At 43.6% G+C, this 26,098-nt stretch overlaps 1 protein-coding gene and 1 long non-coding RNA gene across 2 annotated transcripts in view; both read right to left on the bottom strand.

The window, feature by feature from the left end:
• Positions 1-14,412, bottom strand: part of LOC124787785 (Ca(2+)/calmodulin-responsive adenylate cyclase) — a 355,797-nt gene extending 341,385 nt beyond the window's left edge. The window contains exons 1-2 of the mRNA XM_047254687.1: positions 14,245-14,412; positions 7,822-8,017 (exon numbers count right to left, since the gene is read on the bottom strand). Of these exons, the coding sequence (XP_047110643.1) occupies positions 7,822-8,017; positions 14,245-14,412 (364 nt within the window). The remainder of the gene's footprint in view (positions 1-7,821; positions 8,018-14,244) is intronic.
• Positions 14,413-14,478: 66 nt separating this feature from the next.
• The window catches only part of LOC124787784, an 847,274-nt gene continuing 835,654 nt past the window's right edge, over positions 14,479-26,098 (bottom strand). Inside the window, exon 6 of the long non-coding RNA XR_007016011.1 lies at positions 14,479-14,528. This is a non-coding gene — a long non-coding RNA (uncharacterized LOC124787784). The remainder of the gene's footprint in view (positions 14,529-26,098) is intronic.

The raw sequence follows: 26,098 nt of genomic DNA, 5'->3' as shown, positions 1-26,098 counted from the left end.
ACGTACCTGAACAACCATGTGGACACAGCTTCTAACCGAACACATGCCGTTATCAAGTCAGGAGCGAACTTACACGGTTTTAAGTGATGCTTGTAATGATTGTTCTAGGAGTGAAAATTTTTTTGTCCTCTGACCTCATATAATGTACACTATATAATCTAAAATATCCGGACACGCCTATGAAATGCAGAATTGACATAAGAAGTCACGAGAGGCGAACCTGCCAGTATAACAGTAGGTGAGGAGTATTGTTTTGGCCGTAGAGAAGCACTAAAAGCAGAATGTTCCTTCAGGAGAGCTCAGTGCCTTCGAATGTGTGCTAGCCATTGGACGTCACCTGAGTTCAAAATCCATCACGGACATTTCAATCTTTCTAAAGATGCCCATGTACTGACGGACCGCAATTTTCTAGTGTTGCAGCATGTGGTTGTAAAAAATCCCATGAAATCAGGAAGGAAACACTCGCGGGTTCCAAAGTGCTACCAGCAGTCCAGCTATCACAATGACAGTGTGTAGCGAATTAAACAGAATGGGATCTAATGGTCGACCAGTTCCTATAGTAAATGCCAACTGACGCATGAAGTGGTATGAAGAGCGTCGCCACTGGACAACCGGTGCCTGGAAACGAGTGATTTGAAGCGGTGAAGCACGATATACCCTGTGGCAATTCGATGGAAGGGTTTAGGTTTGACGAATGCCTGGAGAACGTTATCGGTCGTTATGTGTAGTGTGAACAATTAAGTACGGAGGAAGTGATGTTACGTTATGAGGGTGGTTCAGATGTGGTCCACTTGTTGCGCTTAAGAAAACGCTACGTGCGCAACGATGTGAACATATTTTACAGCACTGTGTACTGCGTACGATAGAGAAACAGTTCGGTAGCGATAGCTGTTTCCAGCAGCTTAACAACGTGCCCTGATACAAAGCAGCAAATGTGAGGTAATGGTTTCTGGACAGTAACAGTCCTGAAATGGACCGGAGTGCCCACATCCTCAACTTGAACCCAGTGGAACACTTTTGGAATGACTTAAAAGGTCAACCTCGCCCCAACATCCAATATTACTACCTTCTCTGGTTACGGCTATTGAGGTACAATCGCCTACCATAGACAATCAGACCCGGAAGAGTTCAAGCTGTCATGAAGGCGAAAGATGGACACATCGTATATTTATGTCCATTCATATGTGCCCGAATACTTTAGAAACAAAAGTTTATGGTGTACGGCGTTCCCAGCGTGTGACAGCGCAATGGGTCACCGGGTGTGGCAAGAAATGTTTTGAAAGATTCCCTACCGGATCCCTAACGCTCAATTGCATACAGATTTTCTTAAATGCAACGCCCTTCCCTTTATTGCGATGCAAACACTAAACTTCGCCAAAGCTTGTGCTTTTTTGTTATGTTGTCGTGGTGTTCTGTAACAATTATCGGATGGGTCTGGCAAGCATGCCTCGCGAAGAGGATGCTGGGAACCAGTGGAAAAAGATGGCGGCACCCCTGCAGATTTGCACCACCGTGGCGCAATGGGGTGCCGTTAGATTTCTACTAGCTCACGGGTTCAAACTAATCCTCAATCGTCAGATGTCAGTGCAATATAGTGGTAAATGCCTGAGTTGAGCAGAAGTGGAGAATGGGGCAGGTACCTTCAAACGGGATGTGACAAGTGTTGAAGATTCGCCACGCCCAGGATGCTCTGTGCAGTCACGGAGAACAACACTGCGTGTGTCGATAAAATGATACGGGAAAACCGGCGCATTACTGTGAGTAGTACTGCAGCAAAGATGAACATTAGTGTCGGATAGTTATTCATGGTGTACTGATGTGTAGTAATTATTCACGGTGTACTGATGTTCAAGAAAGCGTGTGCAAGATGGGTTCCAAAACATCTGTCATCAGAAATGAAAGAAAGACATCAGAAATCAGAATTGAAGTTCATCTGCTTGCCCCCCCCTCCCCCCGTACACCAGAGGTCAAACATCTTCAGATCACCATATTTTTAATGAGGTCCAGGCAGCAGCGAATATCCGGTTACGTCGAATTGAGAAGCATTGGCAGAAGTTCATAGAACTCGAGGGGAGTCACACTGAAAAACACAATGACGAAACAAAACTCGCAACACCAAAAAGAATTAATGCAGAGTAATGAAATTTTGGGAATACATTTGTCTAGGTAACCTATTTAAGTGAATAACAATGCAAGATGACTGGTTCATGCAGGCGCGAGATGAACTAATGCCTATGTGAAATGCTGGTATATTAATAACGTGCGTGCATTGTGTTGTGCATGTGTCGGTTCTGTTTCTGGGATGCAGTTCCAGGCCTGTTGCACTTACAGAGACAGTTAATGCTGTTTGTTGACGAAGCTGGAGTTATCGTCCGACGATGTCCCATATGTGCTCGACTGGAAACAGATTTGGTTACTGAGCAGATCAAGGCAACATATCGAAACTATGCAGAGCATGTGGGTTACAAAAGCGTTATGTGGGCGAGCGTTATCCAGTTGGAAAAAACATCTTGGAATGCCGTTCATGAATGGCAACACAACAGGTAGAATCACCAGAATGACGTACAGACTTCACACGGTCATCACTGGCACCGAAGCAGGATCAACTTTCATCAGAAAACGTAACAGATGTCCAGCTTGCCCTCCAGTAAGTTCTTGCTTGACACTACTGAAGTCGCAAATGGCGGTGATTTGGGGTCAATGGAATGCACGCTACAGGGCGTCTGGCTCGGAGCTGTTGTCGAAGTAACCTATTTTTAATGATTCGTTTTGTGACTGTGGTGCCAACTTGTGCTCAGATTGCTGCTGCAGATGCAGAACGATGCATCAGAGCCATACACTGAACACGGTAGCCTTTCCTCTCGGTAATGCCACGCTGCAGTCCGGAGTCCGGTCATCTTGCGACCATACCTGTTGTGACCACCGCTGCCAGCAATCGTGTGCAGTTGCTTCATTCCTGCCAAGTCTTTCTGCAATATCGCAGAAGGAACTTCCAGCTTCTCGTAGCCCTATCACAAGACCTCGTTCAAATGGCGTCTTTGTCGCCTTAAAGGCACTCTTGACCATCAACAACTCACCTCGTCCATTCTCAAGTCAATTAACGCTCACGACCTATACAGCGTATATTTATAGCAGAATTGATTTGCATGCTCAGTGGCGCTACTTGGGCCACACTTATGTGAAATTTGAAGAGCATCATATTTCAAACGTAGAAACACGCCTACCAACTTTGCATTATACTGCACAACTCCTTGGCGTAGGGATTTTTTCTCCTTCAGTGTATGTAAGTTCTGTATTCTATCCTCGTAAGAGATACTTTGAAAAGGACCAGTTTTTTTTATTGGATGGCACTTATATTTTAATTCATATTTTAATGTTGTAATTCTTGGTGGCACTCTGCTATGGTATGAGGGTCGTTTATAATGGAGCAATTTTTTTTTTCCTGAAAGGAGGTAGGTTTTATTCAGGATTCCCATACACCATATTGTTCCCCACTCTTTGATTACAAATACGTACTTTTCAACATCGACAGCTCTACGCCATCTTATTAATAGGGCCTGTGTTCCAACATGGTACCACTCTACTGGTCGAAGTCGGAGCCAATGTCATGCTGTGTCAGTTATCTCCCCATCATCAACGTACTGCTCCTCGCAGAGTGCATCCTTCATTGGGCCAAACAAATGGAAGTCAGAAGGTGCGAGATTCTGGCTGTAGGGTGAATGAGGAAAAACAGTAGAATCAAATTTTATGAGTGCCTCTAGGTTGCAAAAAATTGTCACCACCAGCCTCGTAATGCGCAAGCAATTCCGCACATATGGCCCTTCGTTGCTCTTCATGGTCTTATCTTAGGCGGCGAGGAACCCAGCGGCCGCACCCCTGTGCGTACCGCAACTGGTGGACGAGTGTGTCAGCACTACTAACGGGGACGTCGAGTTGTGCAGCGAGGTGTGGGTGTGTGTGTGTGTGTGTGTGTGTGTGTGTGTGTGTGATTCGTCGATCACCTCGAATGAGAGTGTTCGCACGTTCCGACATTGTACGAGTCACAGCGTGTGCGGCCGGCCGGCACGCGGGAGATCGGACAGGTTTGCGCGACCCTGTTGCGACGATGACAGTCGCCTCGCTCAACGACTCGCCGTGCTTATGTTCACCGTCAAGTTTCTGCAGCCATCAAAACTAACTCAATGACAGCTCTCTGCTCGGAACGCATCTCCGTTACAGGCGCCATTTTGAAGGCTCATATAGCGTCGCAACCTATCGTAACTTAATGGAACTATAGGGGTTGAAACGGGAATATTCCCGATGTCTCATATCAAATTCCGTATTTGTTCCACTGGAATTGACCGGGCAAAAAGTGTGTTCCATTACTTATTGAACGACCCTTGCAGATATCAAGTAGAATTCTAGTATTAGAATATCTGCAAACTGATTGATTTAATGCACAAGCAAATACATCAAAATAGAAATAGATGGTACGAACATGTAGACAGAATGCCTTCAAACATTATTCCGAAGCAAATTCTTGACTACAAAAATGGCTCTGAGCACTATGGGACTTAACAGCTATGGTCATCAGTCCCCTAGAACTTAGAACTACTTAAACCTAACTAACCTAAGGACATCACACAACACCCAGTCATCACGAGGCAGAGAAAATCCCTGACCCCGCCGGGAATCGAACCCGGTAACCCGGGCGTGGGAAGCGAGAACGCTACCGCACGACCACGAGCTGCGGACTCTTGATTACAAACAGAGGAGGCAAGACAGAGGGCCAAGACAGAGGGAAAGACCACGAAAGAGACGCGTGGCTGATCTTGACAGGAACACGTGAAATCAGCTAATCCATGAAGGGGATGGGGGGGAGGGGAAGGGGGGAGGAGGAGAAGGAGGAGGAGGGAGCGGAGGAGGAGGAGGAAGAACTGCGAACTGTACGATGAGTTGGGTAAGGCCAGACATGTAATGGCCGAATGTAGCGCCACTTGTGGATTAAACTACCAGTAATATTGATTCAATAGTGTAGATCTGGATGAAATAGCAATTTATCTCCTCTTTTTTTCTAAAGTTTATCCTATCGCATGGGATCAGCGGGTTTTCACAATTTTTTTTTAAGTTAGTAGCCGGATGCCTTTCCATCCTAATAGCGTATTTTTTTCTGTTATTACCGTAGTTGAGGACGTGACGTGCATAGAGGAACATGTCCACGAAACACAGTTTTTCACAATCAACATAAAACTTATTCCCGGCACACACGTATGAATTAAAATAACATACTGCAATGTAAACGCTTCTACTTTTGTTCAAAAAGGCTGTTCATCTCTGTAAAACAAATATACAATGAAAATATCCCTTAACAAGCACTTTTCAAAATGAACATGTTCTTATTTGCATGAACCATTTGGACATGTTCGTGTCTGGATGATTTTCAGAAGCAAGTATCTTGGTTTTTCTTTTTGTTTCCTTCAAAATATCTTACATCGTACTGTATAATGCTTGCAATACTGTATCGTATCATGTAATTGTAACAATTTAGTATGAAATATCAAGGAAAAGATATAAATTGGTAACTTCAACACTGATATTTATGTTCAGCGTTTTATCGAATGCTCTGACTTTATTGTTGCTTCACAATTAGTTAAAATATTCCCATCACCATAACAGAATATAATGATATAACAACGGCATTAACTATTATTAGAAAGATTCTCCGAGATAACTGTTATACATGTAAACCAGATTCATCTCTATACAATCGCAAGCAATTCTCTCTATGTCTTCGGTGAACAACAGGGGTATCTCATAATGATGGATGTATAGCAATCTAAGTTCACTTGATTTCGCTGGTATTTTCCGGAAATACTTTACGGTTAACCATCAATATCATCTTGTCATTTGAAATTGGATGGCTGAGAAAGAGAGTTTCGTAATGGTCCATTCGCTTTTCTAAACAGACTTTTGCTCTTTAATATCTTTCTGAGACCTCTACACTGCAGTTGCCTTCACACCAATATGTTTCCCATAGCTTCGTACTTTTGTATGAAAATTCGCTTTATTTCACTTATATGGTCTAGATTTCGAATGACTTTTAAGGAGTAATCGTCTATTACTCTCCAAACATCACCAATATTTCTTACTTCGTCGACTGATTTGTTACAACTGTTGGGCTTTTTTGTGGAATTTCTGTATTCTACAGCAGATAAGTAACAGTGTTCTCATATCAATAAATACTGATACGTTGAGAAAAGTCATGGGATAGCGATACGCACATATACAGATGGCAGTAGTATCGCGTACAGAAGGTATAAAAAGGCAGTGCACCGGCGTAACTGTCTTTTGTACTCAGGTGATTCATGTGAGCTGGTGTCCGACGTGATTATGGCCGCACGACGGCAATTATCAGACTTCGAACGCGGAATCGTAGTTGGAGCTAGACGCATGGAAATTCCATTCAAGAAGTCATTGGTGAATTCAGTGTTCCGAGATCCACAGTGTCAAGAGTATGCCTGTAATACCAAATTACAGGCATTACCTCTCACCATGGACACCGCAGTGGCTGATAGCCTTCACGTAACGACGAAGAGCAGCGGCGTTTGCAAACACACAAGCAACACTGCGTGACACAACAACAAAAATGAATTTGGAACGTACGACGAACGTATCCGTTTGGGCAGTGCGGCGAAATTTCGCGTTAATGTGCTGTGACACCACACGATCGACGCAAGTGGCTTCGCTAACAGCACACCGCCTACAGCGCCTCTCCTGGGCTCCTGGCCATATCGGTTGGACCCTAGACGATTGGAAAACCGTGGCCTGGCCAGATGAGTTCCGATTTCAGTTGATAAGAGCTGATGGTAGGGATCGAGTGTGGCCCAGACCCCACGAAGTCACGGACACAAGTTGTCAAAAAGGCACTGTGCAGGCAGGTGTTGGTTCCATAATGGTGCGGGCTGTGTTTACATGGAATGTACTGGATCCTCTCGGCTACTCGGTGATAATTTGCAGCCATTGATTGACTTCATGTTCACAAACAATCATGGAATTTTTATGAATGACAATGCGCCATGTCAACGAGCCACAACTGTTAGCGGCTGGCTCGAAGAACATCCTGGGCAATTAGAGCATATGTTTTGGCCACCCAGGTCTCGCCCAACTTGAATCGCATCGACCATTTATAGGACATAATCGAGAGATTAGTTCGTGCACAAAATCCTGCACCGACAACACTTCCGCAATTATGGACGGCTATAGGGGGAGCATGGCTCCATATTTTTGCAGGGGACTTCCAACGACTTTTAAGTCCATGCCACGTCAACGTGCTGCACTATGCCGGGCGAAAAGAGGTTCATCACGATGTTAGTAGGTATGCCAAGTCAGTGTATTATGAGGGAACAGAGAAAAACAAGCTTATGCTAACGGCTACTCTGCGTGGGAACTTCTGGCTGTGACTCGAACACATGTCACATGACTTGGAATCAGCGCCTCCTGTTGGGCTGGTTCTCCTTTGGATGGAATGTGTATGTGGACAAGTTCGCGTTTTGCTCTGATAGACGTATTTTCACAGGCTTTTATCTTGGCACATGTGATTCGTTTAGATTCTCATTATGTTGTATGTGCCCTTCCATTCCGCATATCGCGTGGTTTAAATTTTGGATATATTCGATTTTGCGAGTCACCACCTCAATTATTGACAGTAAATGGTGTGAGTACTACTGTACAGACCTGCGGGGGTGGCGGTGGCGGCGACGCTGGCCGCGGCGGCGGCGTCCGCGCCAGGCGAGGCGGCAGCGGTCGCCGGGGGCGGCGGGGGCGGAGGGGTGGGCGCCTCGCCCAGCGGCAGCGCGACGGCGCAGAAGGTGGCGCAGAAGAAGAGCACGGCGTAGCACAGCCACAGCAGGTAGCCGTCGTGCAGCAGCCGTGAGCGCAGCACCACCAGCAGCCCCACGAACAGCACGCAGTGCGCGCCGTGGTACACGTTCTGCGGCGTCGGCGACAGCGCGTGCGCGCCGCCCAGGTTCGCTAGCACCTGCCACAGCCACAGCACCGGTCCCCTGCTCACTAACGCCACTGCACGGCAGCATCTTACTAAATGTATACTTCGACATCATCTCCTGCACTGGTTATACAAGGGTTGCACAAAGCAAAACAAACACTTCTAAATCGGAATTTCAAAATTTAAAAAAAGTAAATAAATAAATTAGCCTATAACTCCTTGCGGACATGCACGAGATAGATTGTACTTCAGGTTGACGGGATGGATTGTGCACACAATAACAAAGATGCCTTTCTGAAATTTTGCTGAATTACTCCTCGGGCATGCTCGCAAGGAGTAATAGGCTATTTTTTTATTAGGCATTACTTATTGCAAAGAAAAAAGCGTGACCAAAAACACGTGACAAAACTACGTCTTTGATTCAAACGTCCACCACCTTATTTTTACAAATTTAAAAAACCTCGCTACTGCTCCGTGCACAATATCTTGTATATTAAGAAAACTGTTTGTTTCTTGATTTTAGGTAAGTTTAGCAGACAACAGGATTTCCGTCATCAACATATCTCATTTCGGACAGAGCGACTTTGACTCGTCGCATGGAGCCCTCAATGCTGACTGAACTTCTTAAATAAATCAGAAATGTTGTCCAAGAATTAAATAACGCGCAATAAAATTCCTTGATTCATTTTTCTACAAAAATCCCTTATTTTATAGGCCGACTGAGGAGAATGCACCCTTACTCAGTAACAGTATAGACTGAAGACCACGTGGAAGTTAGCTGTGTACTCCCAAAATCACGGCGCTGTAAAGGCAAATATTTCGAACGTTGTAGCAAAAAATGGTTCAAATGGCTCTGAGCACTATGGGACTTAACTTCTGATATCATAAGTCCCCTAGAACTTAGAACTAGTTAAACCTAACTAACCTAAGGACATCACATACATCCATGCCCGAGGCAGGATTCGAACCTGCGACCGTAGCTGTCGTTCGTCTCCAGACTGTAGCGCCTAGTACCGCTCGGCCACCCCGGCCGGCAACGTTGTAGCAGACAAATTTATGTCGCTACAATTACGGAAGAAGATGCTGCAGAATTTACTATAGGATCAACAGGATGGACAACGACGTCCAGCTTCAAAGGTGGAAGCTTCCCTGAACATCAGAAACTGTGAGATCAAAACAGAAGGGACTTCAAGTTTCGTTCTCTTCTTGTTTTTTCGATGAACTTAGTTTTAAACTGAGGTTGTGCCAGCACCGGGTTCCACTCTCTCTGTTTATTTCGATATCTGCCAACCACTTCTATTCCACAGACGAACTTTGATCAGTATGTATAGTTAAAAAGACAAAAATAGGTATATCGCTAACTACTTGAGTACGTTAGTGTTAATGACTAATACGTTAATTATTACAAATTTCCAGCTAGTGTGCTATTCAGTAACCTGTACATGGCCTTCATAAAGCCATATTTGCAAACAAAGTATGCATAATATAGACTGCCAACTAACTCGTTCCATATTACTTCGATAAAAATATTACTAATAACATACGAATATGTAATTAACTCAATAGCTCATTACGATCACCGACAGTGCACAGTTATCAACACTTGGACATCAAAAGATGTTCACGCTAAACAACGACGACGAACAAAGACGAAGCCTTACATACAGATACCTTTTCATTAACTGGCGCTTGTTGTAGAAACCATGAAATCAGCACCTGGTTACGAGCATGTTTAAGTTATTAAGATGTGTACGGTTACGTTATTCTATTGCATTCTTCTTTTTCTTAAGACGCCTTCTGCTAGCGAAGGTTAGCGAGATAGTTTGAAAGCGCACAGCGGCGCGTTTCTTGTGATGTACAGCAGTGCCAGTTTTGAGTCATCAACGAGTATGTCCGCCCTGCAATGGACCTTAGGCATGCATCTTTCCTTCGACAATAAACTGGAAAAATTAATATCTCTCGTCCATTCATAATGTGTTTCAAGTTTTGTCTTTCTTGATATTATACGATTGGAACTGAAAAGTGACGCCTCCGTATTTTTAATGTGAAAACTCTTAAAGCTTCCTAAATACAAGAAACGTTATTAACAGTCCACATCTTTATTCTTCATTCTACATTTCTCAACACGGTTACCCCGTGATGAATACATTTCGCCTAACGATTGACCAATTTTTCGATACAATCACTACAGAACTTTCCGCATTCGGGAGGACGACGGTTCAATCCCGCGTCCGGCCGTCCTGATTTAGGTTTTCTGTGATTTCCCTAAAGCGCTTCAGGTAAACGCCGGGATGGTACCTTTGAAAGGGCACGGCCGACTTCCTTCCCGATCCTTCCCTAAACGAAAGAGACAGATGACCTCGCTCTTTGGTCTCTTCCCCAAACAACCCCAAATACAGAACTTTTATTTTGTTGACGGAGCCACAGTCTCATCTCTGCTTGTGCCCCTTCATCACTATCAAAGTGAAGTTCTCTAAGTTTTGGAAAAAGAAAATCGGATCAATGATAGTTAACTCAAAGCATCGATTTGCTAAGATGTCGCTGCGATTGAGTGGGGTCTGTCACAGCCATGCTGAAGAAGAGGGTGCTCCATGTGTGGACCAACGCTTCGAATAGGACGCACTATAACAGCACGCTGTTTCTCACGCACCGACATAATAACGTTATACACCGTTACCTTACATGCTTAGATTCGGAGCCGTCTAGCGGCAGAGGGCGGCAAATACGTCGACATAAAGAATAAAGATGTAGACTGTTAGAAAAAGCTTTCAAGAGTTTTCATACAAAATATTGGAAGGCACTACTTTGAGCATGCCCTCGTAAGAGGTTGCAGTTGTTCTAGCTTTTTCGCCCGGTGAGCGGCGCTGGTTTAGCCGAGCGGTCAAGGGCGATGCAGTCATGGACTGTGCGGCTGGTCCCGGCGGAGTTTCGAGTCCTCCCTCGGGCGTGAGTGTGTGTGTTTTTCCTTAGGATAATTTAGATTAAGTAGTGTGTAAGCTTAGGGACTGATGACCTTAGCAGTTAAGTCCTGTAAGATTTCGCCAGCCGGAGTCGCCGAGCGGTTCTAGGCGCTTCAGTCTGGAACCGCTCGACCGCTACGGTCGCAGGTTCGAATCCTGCCTCGGGCATGGATGTGTGAGATGTCCTTAGGTTAGTTAGGTTTAAGTAGTTCTAAGTTCTAGGGGACTGATGACCTTAGAAGTTAAGTCCCATAGTGCTCAGAGCCATTTTGAAACCATAAGATTTCACACACATTTGAACTTTTTTTTGTCCGGTGAAGGACCTCAACATTTTATATTTTTTATATCCAGGGTGCATATACAATTCAAAGCCCTCAACTCATTTTTTAATACTTGAGTCCAAGGTCCAAATTTTATATCCATGAAGGGAGTAGGTAATATGCAGCACCGTTTCCGAACTGAAGAGTGATCTCACGAAGAATTTTCATACGTTCTTGACTTGTTTGCTGGCCTGGTCAGTTCTGGATTTTATCCCTACCCTGTACTCGCATTGTTTTTCTAAATGGCACCTACGTATTTGGAGGAGAACACTTGTTTAGCTACACTGCCTTTAACTGTGGGATTTTTTTGGATTTTCCTTTTAATGAAAAGCATGATTTTGCTCTTTGAAGGAATACACTGAAGGGCACTTACTTCGTCAGTTATCGAAACAGTGTATTTATTGCCAGATCATTCTGATGAGTAAGCAAGATCTGGCCAGCGCCGTACTCAGAGGCAGGCTGGTGTCAATATTGAAATCTCACAGTAATTACATAAGCGGAAACGCTGTGGATATATGCAGTACTTTCAGCTCACACTGCAGAATATAGAAGCAGTAGTATTCAATTAATGAGGACAACCAGTTATGGCCAATGATAAAATCCAGCCAAAATCTGTTGGGAGACAGATCAATCGATCTTTTTTTTCCTTTTAGCACATGAAGCCACAAGAACCAATGACCCACAGAGCCCCAGTTGGCATTTCACGTTAGATGCCCACTTACTTCAAGTATGCAGACTTAATTGTCAATGCATTTAGACTGCTTGCTTCCCATATCAGCACTATCACAACGATAGTGTAGAAGAAGGAGATAATTAACTGTCCGGGCGAGTGAAAGTTACAAGGCCAGCTTAAGAGGAGTCGTGTCCCGCCGATACACAGGGGAGAACAGTCCGCACACAGCGTTCCACTGCTGTTTGGCCTCTGCGCTGCGGCGAGCGCACACCACTTGCACCGCGATAAATATTTAACAGTGCAACACAAAGGCGGAATTTAGCAGTCAGGCTGCAGCGGCGGCATAGCACAGGTCAGCCGGGGCCGCTGCGGGTGGTCCCCACAGTCGAAAGGGCGGCCGGAAAGTACTGCAAGACGGCGCCAGCGATTTTGCCGACGGCGATTCATACAATCATCACAGCGCACAACACAGAGAAAACAATGTGGCTTTCTTTTACGCAGTCTCGCAGAGAATGGCAAAGGCGGACGTCTGAGTTTATACATGCAAATGAATTACGCAGCATGCCATTTGTCTTTTCAGTCTCGGAATATATCATTCAATCAATTATAGAGAAGCCACTACGCACACAGTACTATTATACATCGTGTAAAGAGTAAGGCTCGTACAACAGCAGTAACATCCTTGAAGAGCTGATGAGTTGGCTGTTAAATGCACTTGCAATAATGCTCACTCGTACCAGAACTTAAGCGAGAAACTAACATCGTTGTCGTGTCAATTATTACTGGAGGTGGGTTTAATACTGTCTTCCTTCTTTAGGAATATGTTCTGAGAGTAATAAAACGATGTTCCACGAAAAAGTTATACGAATATGACGATGAGACGTAAATCTGTATATGTGATGTGATGTGATGTACATGTACAGACAAACAAATTTCAGAAAAAAATTGTATGATTTACTCAAGAGAAAGAGATTAAACAATTGAAGAAGTTAATATGGCTTTATGGCCCTTATGCAAGCAGTTATTAGTCTTGCCACTGATTGGTAGAGTTGTCGGATGTCCCCTTGATGGATATAGTGCCAAATTCTGACCAACTGGTGTGTTAGCCCGTGACAATCCCGAGCTGGTTGAAGGGCCCCGCCCATAATGCTCCAAACGTTCTGAGATGGTGAGAGATCCGGCGACCTTGCCGCCGAGGTAGGATTTAGCGAGCACGAAGACAAGCAGAAGGAACTCTCGACGTGTGCGGAAGGGCATTATCATGTTGAAATGTAAGGCCAGGATGGCTTGCCACGAAGGGCAACAAAACGAGGCATAGAATATCGTCGACGTACTGCTGTGCCGTGAGCGTGCCGCGGATGACAACCAAAGGGGTGCTGCTTTGAAACGAAACAGCACACCACAGCATCACTCCTGGTTGTCAGGCGGTGTGGCAGGCGACAGGCAGGTTGGTATCCCAACGTTGGCGAGGCGTCCCCAGACACGTCTTCGTTAGTCATCGGAGCTCAGTTCGAAGCAGGACTCATTACTCTAGACAATTCTACCCTAATCAATGAGACTTTCTCGAAAATGGTGGTGAGTTGGGTTCAAAAGGCTCTGAGCACTATGGGACTTAAAATCTGTGGTCATCTGTCCCCTAGAACTTAGAACTACTTAAACCTAACTAACCTAAGGACATCACACACAGCCATGCCCGAGGCAGGACTCGAACCTGCGACCGTAGCGGTCACGCGGTTCCAGACTGAAGCGCCTAGAACCGCACGGCCACACCGGCCGGCGGTGGTGAGTTGTGTCTTCCTGTTTACATATGTTGAAATCTTAGTTGTGCCCTACAGACCTTGTCAGTATGAATGAAATCGTTGATCAAAAGTTGGTGCGGTACACTTGCCAGCTTTTGGACGCTGAATCTGTAAATGATTTGGATGCGTCATGTAAACATTTTATCGCGTTTATCAGGTCTATTATTCTGTAATGATTTTTGTTAGAAAGCATTTTTGGAATATAGATGAATGTCAAGGCATTTAGTGAAAAGTGGTGTTTCAGTTATCACATTCAAAAGAAACGGGGGTCTTCCTAAGATAACTCAACCTCGACCGTTTCTGCAAAGAATGTTCCCGGCATTTTGAGAATGGAAAGTACAAAGCATTTGATATTTGTAAATATTACTTCTACCAAAGAATCATAAAGTGCACTGACAGCTGTCATTTATGCTGAAATGCACTTAAAAATATCCATATTGTTTGTGTTTTATGTTACACTCTTCAGACGTCATGCTTTGTGAAGTCATTCTACAGGATGTGTACTGACCCCCGCGAGCAGCGCGAAGAGGGCCACGCACTGCGCGACGCTGGCGTGCTGCAACTTGAAGGTGTAGCGGCGGTAGAGCGCCTCCAGCTCGTCATTCTCGAAGCGGTGCCTGTTGAGGAGGCGCGCGAGCCGGCGCGCGTCGCTGGCTGCCTTCACGCTGTGGTCCATGCCGCCCCCGCCGCCCCCGCTCCGCCTCTCGCAGCCGCCCCGCGGCTACCGCCACTGCCACGCCCCCTCCGCCGCCGCCCGCACCCGCCGCCAGCACTGCCACATCGCCGCAGCGTCTGCAACACCACAAGCACCACGCCCACACTGCAGTACGAACATGGATACACACTACTGGGGAACAACGAATCGCACGTCTAGCATAACACGCAGTGTGTCCACAAAGTCCCGCCATAATTTTAAGAAAAATCCTAACTTGCAAACTATTAAAGATAGTGAACTGTGGTTACTTATAAAACGTTTAATCTCTCTCAAAATTTCTTTCCTTTGTTGCAAATTTTCATTGGAGTGCATCAGAGCTCCACAGTCAAGAACAAGCATAATGAAGTGGTTCAAAAACTTCAAGGGACACACAGTGTCAAAGACCTTCCTGGAACTGAATTTCAAACACATTTTGACAGAGTGGAAGATGCATTTCAACGACATCCCCCCCCAACTTCCAACACCACCACCGCCCACATTGAAATCTGAACATAGGGATGCGCTGAATGACATTTCCTATAGGTCGATGGCCCCCAGGTCACACCACTGGACTTCTTTTCGTGAGATTGCGTGCACACACCACAATTTAATGACATTGCTACCTATCGTGCGGTAATCAATGAAATGATCAAAACCGTACATGCTGCAATGCTGACGCGTACATGGCCAGAACTCTAATACCGCCTCGATGTTCTACGAACGACGAGTGGGTCATTCAATGAAATTCTGGCGGAACAGGAAAAAATTTGAAACTTACTAAATATTTCACAACAAATCACGATGCTCCATGTCTAATGCTTTTTAACTATTTTTTATATGATAGCAGGACTTAATGGAATCCCTACACGTATTCAACATGACCGCTTGTGTTGCAAGTAATCTGAGAAAGTTCGAAAAAAGATTTTCAGTCTGCAGCAGAGTGTGCGCTGGCGTACTTCGGTAGCTCAGTCGATAGAGCACTTGACCGTGAAAGGCAAAGATTCCAGGCTCGAGTCGCAGTGAGGCACACATTTTTAATCCGATAGGAATATGCAAGAAAATTCTCTATAAACCTAACAGAGCCGCTGGCGCTTACACTCTCACGACGGTTACCGGGGAAGGGGCCTCCCTATGCCTGTTAACAAAAATCAAGGATACTGAAAAGAAATTTCCTAGAAACATCTTTTAACTATACAGCCTTTTACTTCTCTACGTAATCACCAGTGAGATTTAAACATTTACTATACCTCTTGAATGTGGAGAAATTTCCCTCTGCATTCAGTTCTGCAGTATGAGACTGTAGCCAGGTCGTGACCTTGAAATTTTTAAGTCTTCGATGGAATCCAAACTTTGGGAATCGCGTCACTTTCTCCGCATCCATGAAGCGGTGAGGATCATTTCCAACCTTCTTGATTCACATCTTAGACAAAGAGGCAGAGATTCGTTGACTTTTGAGATTCTCGGAAAGTAGTTTCAGAGCCCAACTATCACAGACCTTTACCATAGTTTTTATTCATTACCACATGCAAGATACTCCCAAGAAATACTAGGAATGATGTCTGACAACTGAGATACCGTGGAATGCCAGTTTTCACGAATCTTTTCATCAACTTCCTGTAGCAGTTGATTGCTAACAGCTAATGGACAAGTTTCGTCATCATCTTGAGATTACTGAAGGGCGATATGTTTTAATTTTTAAAAAAACATGCGACAGGAGAGAACGCGTTGAATATTTCTTTGTTGAAGATAATCGGTTTCAAAAGACTTTGTTGTCATCTACAGGTCTTAAACTTTTTTTTGTAAAAAATGTTCATTTTACGCTAAACCTCACGCACAAGACGTCAAGTAGATAAACACCACCAAGCTATAAAGGTTTGTCCTAGGTGAAATATTTAAAAACATGAAACACCTTATATGCAAAACGCCATGTCCACAGACATATTACAAGCATATATGAGCAATATGTATTATGTACATGGCCTTTCGCACGAGGTGATGAACGTTTTTAATAGTTCAGCGACGACAAACATTTATAACGCACTGGTTTTTATCCACTTGACACCTTGTGCCTGAGGTTCAGCTTAAATTTACGTTTTATAACAAAAAGTTTAAGACCTGAAGATAACAGCAAAGTCTGTTGAAACCAGTTGTGTTAAACAAAGAAATATTTTATGCGAGCTTGGCTGTTGATTGGTTTTTGTTATCATCGCCTTTAAGATTCATCGATCCATTCTCCGAACGGCACCATTTTTTGTCAATAAACCCCGTATTGTAGAAAGATTTAACATTTGGCGGGATTTTTCAATAGCAACACACATTCAGCGCGGCTGCTCTATTGGCTCGAGAACCAGTAAGGCTTTCTCGCTATCACAGCTTAAACTACAGTGACGTACACTATGTGATCAGAAGTATCCGGACACCCCCCCAAAACATACGTTTTTCACATTACGTGCGTTGTGCTGCCACCTACTGCCAGGTACTCAGCGACCTCAGTTGTCATTAGATATCGTGAGAGATCAGAATGGGTCGCTCCGCGGAACTTACGGACTTCGAATGTGGTCAGGTAATAGTGTTAACTTGTGTCATACCTCTGTACGTGAGATTTCCATATTCCTAAACCCCCCTAGGTCAACTGTTTCCGATGTGATAGTGAATCGGAAAAGTGAAGGGACACTTACAGCACAAAAGCTTACAGGCCGACCTCGTCTGTTGACAGAGAGAGAGAGAGAGAGCCGACAGTTGAAGAGGGTCGTAATGTGTAATAGGCAGACATCTCTCCAGACCATCACACAGAAATTCCAAACTGCATCAGGATCCACTGCAAGTACTTTGACAGTTAGGCGGAAGGTGAGAAAACTTGGGGCTGCTCATAAGCCACAGATCATGCCGGTAAATGCCAAACTAGGCCTCGCTTGGTGTAAAGAGCGTAAACATTGGACGATTGAACCATGGAAAAACACTGTGAAACTCATCTGTTCTGCTGAACAAGTCCTCATAGCTCTTAAGGTGCGCATTTTAGAGCCCACGTTTACTCAACTTTTTTACTTCGAACGATCGTTCCTTCAAATCCCTGAATAAGACTATTCCTCCTTGGACACCCTTAATGTGTACATTGACTGTTAAAATCTGTACTCTAATTTAATGTTCTCACTGTTGCTCTGTGCCAACAACATGGCAGATGTGAACATAATTGAAAACACACGATGTATAATTTATGGATGTCCATCCTGTTTCAAGGACGAGGGACTTCAGCTGAGAAAAAGTACCATCACAGCTGTATCATGAGTACGTTTTTACTATCTCACACGACTAGTTTCGGCGGCACATTACCGCCATGCTCAGACTCCATCACTGCCAAAAGAGTATTAGATTTCACTGGCACATTTATTGTGGAGTCTTTGTTACCAGCAAACGTGGCCTGGCTGTCGTCATGAGTCACGAGTCTGTTGTGGACGACACGGCGTCGAGTAGACTCCGGACGACAGCTAGGCCACGTGTGCTAGTAACAAAGACTCCACAATAAATGCGCCAGTGAAATCTAATACTGCTTTGGCAGTGATGGAGTCTGAGGTGGCCGTGCCGTCTAAACTAGTCGTGTGAGACAAGAAAGGCATACTCAAGATACAGCTGTGGTGGTGCTTTTTCTCATACATTGTGTATATTTGAAAAATACTGTTGAGTCTATAGAAATCACTCTTTTTTAACGACGTTTGTAACCTTCTAGGATAGACGCACAGAATTCGGTTAACTGTACATCCATATTGTTCCTCATCCAGCATTCGTCCTTAAATTTTAATGCCTTTTTGTTTCATTCACCTTCGAGGCTATAAAAAATGGTTCAAACGGCTCTGAGCACTATGGGACTTAACATCTGTGGTCATCAGCCCCCTAGAACTTAGAACTACTTAAACCTAACTAATCTAAGGACATCACACACATCCATGCCCGAGGCAGGATTCGAACCTGCGACCGCAGCGGTCACGCGGTTCCAGACTGAAGCGCCTAGAACCGCACGGCCACACCGGCCGGCGAGGCTACAAACCTTGTGCTTTTCGTTTACTCAACAGCTTCGCGCCAACTAACAGGCGGAGCTTGCAGTCACAACAGATATTAACGTATTACTTCTGTTTTGTTCTGATAAGACAACGTTAATAAATTGAGGGGCATTGTTTAATATACTGCATAAGCGTATCTTAATGTTGTTATGTTGTTTCTGCACCGTCTCTCTCGTTGTATCGTCAGGCGCCCAGTATCACGAATGCTCTGGCGGTGACTCACGCTTCCGGTGGTCCCCAACGTTCTCCGTTCGCTGACCTACACTCCGTCACTATACCTGACAAACTCGCTAGCGCACTGTGTATGTCACCGGAAAAGTGTCGAATCAAGACATAGTAAAGAATGTTTAGGACTTTTTGGCAAGTTGTTTAATTTAAAACTTTTCCTAGAAAACATGTAAAAATGTTAGGTATTTATTAAAATGCGAAATGGATACCGCAGTGAAACAACAATGAAATAACATTTTCAAACTAGAAATTTATATATTTATTGAAGTTAAATTAAAACATGAGAATTATAACAACTGCATTTGTCTGAAAATTGGCCAATACTGAAGTGTTTCAATACTTTTTAACGACTACTAATACGTAATAATCAATTGAAAAAAGGTGTCTAATCGTAAGTATAACAAACAATAACAGAATATAAACTTTCAATTTCTAGATACTTGGAAGCTGTACTACTTTGTCCTTTACTCACTGTAAGAAGCAAAACTGAAATGAAATTCTGAATTACAAATAACTTTTCTTATTACACATAAACACGTGAGGTTCTGACACTTATTTTTGCACTTTCCTTAAACAAATCAAAGACTGTTTCTCTAAGAATTACTCTTCATTAACTGTAACACTCTACAAAATCTTTGATTCACTGCATTTGCACCATCATCAACCACAACATTTTCACAATTATCACGTGCAGCCTCCATTTCAGCGAAAGAGGCACTATCTATCATACTTTGCATTAAACGTAACAGCCATCCTATTAAATGACTAGGCAAAGTATAAAGTGAGATGCATTTCATGCCGTCCCTGCGACTGTGGCAGATGGTGTACCACTTTCAGCCGAACTGGACGATTTTTGGTGGCCTTGGACAGAAATCCTGAGAAAATCGTTTTGCACTTTATAACTCGAGACTGCTCTATCAGTAACTGCTTCTCACAGAGCTGTGTACAAACTCAACCTGAAATCTTACTAAGGGACTAAGCGGCAATCTGATGTTTATAATTTTTTTTTGTATTTCGGGTTCGAGAAGTTCAGGATTCATATATCACTGCCCCAAGGCAGTTCGACTCAACTTTTCAAAAGTTCTCGGGAAAATCGGCTTTGGAGTTCTCCTAACTACTCCAAGTCACTAAATGTAGGACGGTTTTTCCCTGTGACGCGTACCTGTATCGGTAGCGTTCGAGTCTTGCTTTTGTCTTTTTTTCGTTTCATTCTGTTACCTGTATCATTTAAATATAAAATCAACTGAAATATTTTAATTAACGCTTAATTTTTCTAAACTTTTTTCGTACAAAATTTGTCGTGTTTAACGGAACTTCTGGTAGTAGCATTTTGACTGCGGTACTACGACGAGATAATTTTCTGCAAGGATTAGCTCGTAATATACAAAGGCATACCTCGTGCGTAATCTTGAAACGTTACTGGATAAGGAGACTTCAACAAAATCTTCTTGTCCAGTCGAAGGACTAGGTAAAAAACTGCTGTCATCTACGTCCGATATATAACAAATGTTTTGCCGTATTAGAAGATTTTCACGCACAAGGCCGCAAACCACTATTTGCTGCTTCAGCCACAGCGATGCCTTGCAAATGATGTCGTGTCCCCTCTAACCGTCGTGGAATTCGCCGACAGCAGCTGTGTCTCGCTCCAAAGGTTAGTATAAGTTTCGTGCAAGGGGCATGGGATCTCAGTTTCGGCAACTGTCATCAACTGGTAGTAACGCGCGTACTGCAAAGTTTGTAACCACACGCAGATAAAAGTTAGTGTTAACTCTCTCTGTAGAGAGGCGCTCATTAGTGTCGCGTTGTCCCTCAACTCACATTCATTTTTCATAATGATAATTAGATGTGGTTAATTATCATATATTTGATAAATTTTATATTTAAATCACATAGGTATTCGACCTGAACGAAAAACTAATGAGATCGCTTGGAGAACTGAAAAACCTATTTTCTCGAGAGGTGTTTAGAGTTGGATCGAATTGCTTTTACAGACTAATATTTGAGTTCTGAACATAACGCACCATAAATATAAAATAAAAATAAAAAACATCCTATTGCTACGCAGTCCCCTTGTAAATGTAATTAGTGACCAACTAAGATACTGCTTCTCGACGTCAATACTGCAACTGTTTATTTCAGCTTGTTTATGATGGAGACGTGTCCTTTTCCTCTGATGAAGCACGGCTGTGTTTACAAATATGTTATCATTAGTCGTAACTTCCCTGAAAAAGATTGCAGTATACTAAACTATCTAAATATCATTCACAAAAAATTCAGTTTACAATGGAAGTAGCAAAGAAACGATGAATTCCATTTTTAGGTGTTTTTGTTCGTCGAAAAGATGGTGGCATTTTGGAACAGACCGTATATCGGATGCCGACTCATACAGACGCAAATTTAAATAGATGCCAACACCCTTCCCAAACGATGAGGATCCTCACAACTTTGGCTGACGAGGTCTGAAAGATGAGCTTCTACAATTAAAGAGACTTTTCGAAGCAATTCGATATTCTCGTAATAGACATGTAAGACGCTACGAATAAAGCGTACGGTCGACATAAGAAACCAAGAAGAAGACGCGAAACATGTCGTCAAAAATAAGTTGGTTCATCATGGAGAACAACATTAAAGTGAGTCATCGCCCTCCGACGAAGGCAGTAGAAATTCTGGGTCCCATCAAAGATGAATCGACGATCCAGTAGGCGAGTTGGACTTTTCGTACACCGGGGAGACGACCCGAACTGACCACGGAAGACACATGGAACATAGTAGGTAGCCCAATAAATCAGGTGGCAGAGCACTGCATCGACACTTCACTCTATGCGGCATGAAAATATCGAAATTCTAGCGTCGGCAATACCTTTTTGGGACTCGGTGGTGAAAGAAGTAGCTGAAATTCGTTTGGCAGAGAATTCAATTAACAGAGATGACTGTTTGAACGTTGACAAATCATGAATCGATCCCGTAGGCACAGATTGAATTTATGTATACTCTGCTGCCGAATAAAATCTCTAGCGCATGCGAACGTGTTGTTCAAAACAACGAAACTGGTACGGCAGATTTAGTCTGTCTGCCGACTCTGAAAATTGCAGAAAGGTATACGGCGCAAATATTATTAGAAGAAGAAGAACAACAACAACAACAAAAACCAACAACAACAACAACAAAAACCAACAACAACAACAAAAACCAACAACAAGAACAAAAACCAACAACAACAACAAAAACCAACAACAACAAAAACAACAAGAAGTAGAATTAATGGAAGTTTTCAACTGCTCTGCGAGCTCACATACATCGATAAGTGCAGCCATACTTAATCAGAAAAAAAGAGCCTTTCACGGTCAAACTTCTCGATCATACACAGGTTGCAACAGGCAGTTGCAGCAGTGACGTCGAACAACAGTATCTGAATTGGTTACTCGGTATTATTTTGTAAGATTTAAATCACAAGTTTCTGCATATTAGTCGCACTCAAAGTTTTATTTTCACTACGAAGAAAATAGAGTTACGGAATTCAGTTTTTGTTTGTTTGTTTTCAAGTACAAACCTGCAGTCCTGGTACGCTCCGAATACTCACGTCACAGTGCCGTAGTACCTGAGCGAGAACAATATACTGGAGCCCAATGATGAAGCTAATATTAACTGACAGTTCTGGATTTCGTCCGTCCGCTATCCTTTTATTCGCGCGAGGTTCCTTCTAACGCGTACTTTAATATGTATTCTATTCTCACCTCTTTCCCTAACTCATTTATCTTGCCTGTTCTTAATATTTTCCTTTCCACAGTCGTTTTTAATGCCACTACATTGCTTCTATAGTAGCCTAGCTATCATCTACCTTCCTCCATATCAATAAAATGAAAAATTTCGCTTGTACAGTGCGTGCACAGCAAACGTCGTAGAGGTGTACCTTACGGTATTCCATACACAGCATTTCCGCAACTTCGCCCATACTGTATTTGGAACGTAATGTGATGAACACCGAATACAGAAACGTAACGCGGCAATACATGTAAAGAAACAAGAGCGGAAACAAGTGCCCACACCTAATATGGTCAATAGCATTTAACTCCGCTACATGTAAACGCGATTTATTTTATTTCCGTGACTGTTTAAATAAGTTTTTTTCCATTAAATTTCGGTGAAATGGCCTTACTATTAACGTTAAAAAGATCTTTTAGTGTGGAAGGTTCATCCACCGCGGCAGGTGGCCTGTACCCTGCACCTTGTCACTCTCGTACTGAACACCTGCTTCACCCGAGGCGAGGCCCTGCTGCCGTCCGTTGGTATTGCAGCGCGGCGCTCCCACCCTTTTCAGGATCCGCCACACAGTATAGGAGACTGATGCTTCTCTGGGGAGAGTATCTGGAACCTCCAGTTCTCCCCTCAATCCTTCCATCCTGTGCACATAAGAGGACCTGCTTTCATTGCAAAAGACTTTTTTCTGGACACGTGGCTGCGATCCGTACACTGGGTGGCGGGAGTCGGTGTCCATCTTCGTCCTCTCCACATCTGACACAGTATCCCGGCGGACGTGACAGGGTGTAATGCCGTAAGTGGTAAAGTTTCTGCATTCAAGGCATTCCGAAGCAGTCAGCACTAACTCCTGCATTGTGATATCCACCTCCTTCGCATGAGCAAATGCGCTCCACAGTGAGAACAATATCCGCACGTCACTGAACTCTTCCCCTTGTCTTGTTCGTGAGTACCCGATAACATTGTTCCTGGCATCTACTCTGTCTTTGATGTTCGTTCAATGCCGTGTAAACGTTAGAGTACGACCCAGTGTCACGCCTGGCTGTGCTGGCTGTGCTGGTGCTGGAGTCATTCGCCTTCCTGTTAACCCTAGAGCACTAAAGGGCGGAAAATTTTTCATTTCTACTAAACCATCGTGCATTTTACTATCCCAAATTTTATTCAAAGGAAGTCTTAATTTATAGGTTATATATTTAAAGGTTATATACTGCAAATTTAGATCTCCAGTGTTATATTACAAACAAAATAAGTACCTAATATCCTCTTCTATATCCTACAACGACAATTTCACAGCTCAAAATGTTACTGAAAATCAATGTATAATTTATGTTATGCACTAGATACAAATTATTATAATTATTTTATCACAAAATGAATAGAGAATTTTCTGCTTAGGTACTATTACTACCATCTAAGCCAGACCTCTCTCGGTGTTCTGCACAAAGTTCTCTTGAACAGTGGTTTCAAATATAGTTTTCTCCTTTGAGGTTATCTCAAGTTCTGTTGCTGCTCATATTAAGTTCTTCAAGCAACTCACCCAATATGTTAGAGTCAAAATTAAAAACGCTCAGCACCACACATATATTGCTAATTTCAGTAGCAAAAGTCTAGTAGCACTGGAGAGAGTCAATGTGATATACGCTAACACTCTTCCAACTGTGGCTACTTGATATTTCACATAAGATGACACACAAAGACAAATTCTAAGCGATGAAACAAATATGCATACTATTGGAAAATAGACACACCATTTCTAAACATTCGTAATATTTACAAGAGTCCCAGCGTCAGCAAATCGCTGGAGTCAGGCAATAAATAATTCAGACATTTTTAACAACAATGTTTGTCACGAGGTTGTTCAAGAGCACGTGTCGCTCATTTGTCAAGATTGGAGAGAATCACGAATCGATACCAAGTGTAATCGTAAATTTTACTAGGGTTAGTAATCTAGGGTTAGCCGCGCCCGGTTAGCTGTGCGGTCTAATGCACTGATTTGCGGGCGGGAAGGCGTGCCGGATCCGGCACGAACCCGCCCGACGGATTAGAGTCGAGGTCCGGTCTGCCGGCCAGTCTGTGGGTGGTTTTTAAGACGGTTTTCCATCTGCCTCGGCGAAAGCGGGCTGGTTCCCCTTATTCCGCCTCAGTTACACTATGCCGGCGATTGCTGCTCAAACACTCTCCACGTACGCATACACCATAATTACTCAACCGCGCAAACATTGGGGTTACACTCGACTGGGGTTCTCTGGGGGCCGAACCGCACAATAACCCTGGGTTCAGCGGTGGGGTGAGTCGACATCTGAAGCCTGTTATGGGGTTATGAACCACTGACGGCTACAGCAGGGACGAAGCCTCTCCATCGTTTCTACGTCCCCAGCTCAATTCAATACAATCCAGGGTTAAGGTCGATCCACTCTATAGGTCAACTACACGAAACGGAAGGCGACGTCACCATCAAATGTTGGGGCAACCGCACTGGACGGAACGTTAACACAAAATCACTTTTCTTAGCTCGGGTCTCGAATGTTGAAAGTCAGGTTTATGAGCTTCCACCAATCGTACAGAAAGTCGGAATATTGTATCAAAATTAACGAACTCGCAATGATAGGGTTTATTCACGGACAAAGCTTATAAGGTAAAGTGCTGAGAAGTAAACAGACAGAATATGTGACTGCCTATTGCCTATCGTCTCACAATCTCTGACCCACGTTTGTTTATCGGCCAAAGATCCCGAGGCAATAGGCAATATATTAATAAGTCGCAAAAGCACCGAAAGAATTTTAATGGCAAATTGTCATCAAAACATTTGAAAACATATACATTGTTTGCTACGGAAAATGTTCACATGCACAGACACCGAATAATTTTTATAGGGCAATACACAGAGCCTTTTTTATTATCCGTTGTGTTTCTTTTCCTCGCTAAGTTAAAACTAACGTAAAAATAAACATTTTTCTACTTAAATAGATCTGACTTTTTCGCTGGCAATGAATTCAATTTACGTCCTCATTTACGCAAAGCGGAGTTTGTTTCTATGTGCACGTATTTTCAAACCTAAATCATTTTTTGCTTCCTCTTTTGTTGACGAACACTGACTGAAAAGATATGCGAGCCGAGATGCAACAATTACAATGCGTCATGAGAACACGACAACAATAAAACCATGACTAATAAGACTCAGAAGCAGGAAACCAAGTACTATCACATGAGTAAGCGCCTGACGGAGTGGCCGAGCGGTTCTAAGCGCTACAGTCCGGAACCGCGCGACCGCTACGGTCGCAGGTTCGAATCTTACCTCGGGCTTGGATGTGTGTGATGTCCTTAGGTTAGTTAGGTTTAAGTAGTTCAAAGTTCTAGGGAACTGATAACCTCAGAAGTTAAGTCCTATAGTGCTCAGAGCCATTTTTGAGCCATGAGTAAGCAAGGCGAAAATAAGTTAACTTCCGATGTTAGCAGACAAAGCCATCATCTCCGTATCTCCTCTTCCCCTCACACACAAAAACGCATACTAAGCACTCTTTCCTCCCGAGAAACAATGATGTTGACGTCCCATTCCTCTGACGGCCAGTGGCAAGCCCAGAAGTTCCTCTTTCTGATGGGTTCGGGTGGTCAGCATCGTAACATAGGTA

The sequence above is a fragment of the Schistocerca piceifrons genome, chromosome 3 (assembly GCF_021461385.2).
Source record: "Schistocerca piceifrons isolate TAMUIC-IGC-003096 chromosome 3, iqSchPice1.1, whole genome shotgun sequence".
In the NCBI taxonomy this organism is placed as follows: Eukaryota; Metazoa; Arthropoda; class Insecta; order Orthoptera; family Acrididae; genus Schistocerca; species Schistocerca piceifrons.
Note: the sequence above shows the minus strand (reverse complement) of the source record. Positions and strands in the feature narration are given on the sequence as shown.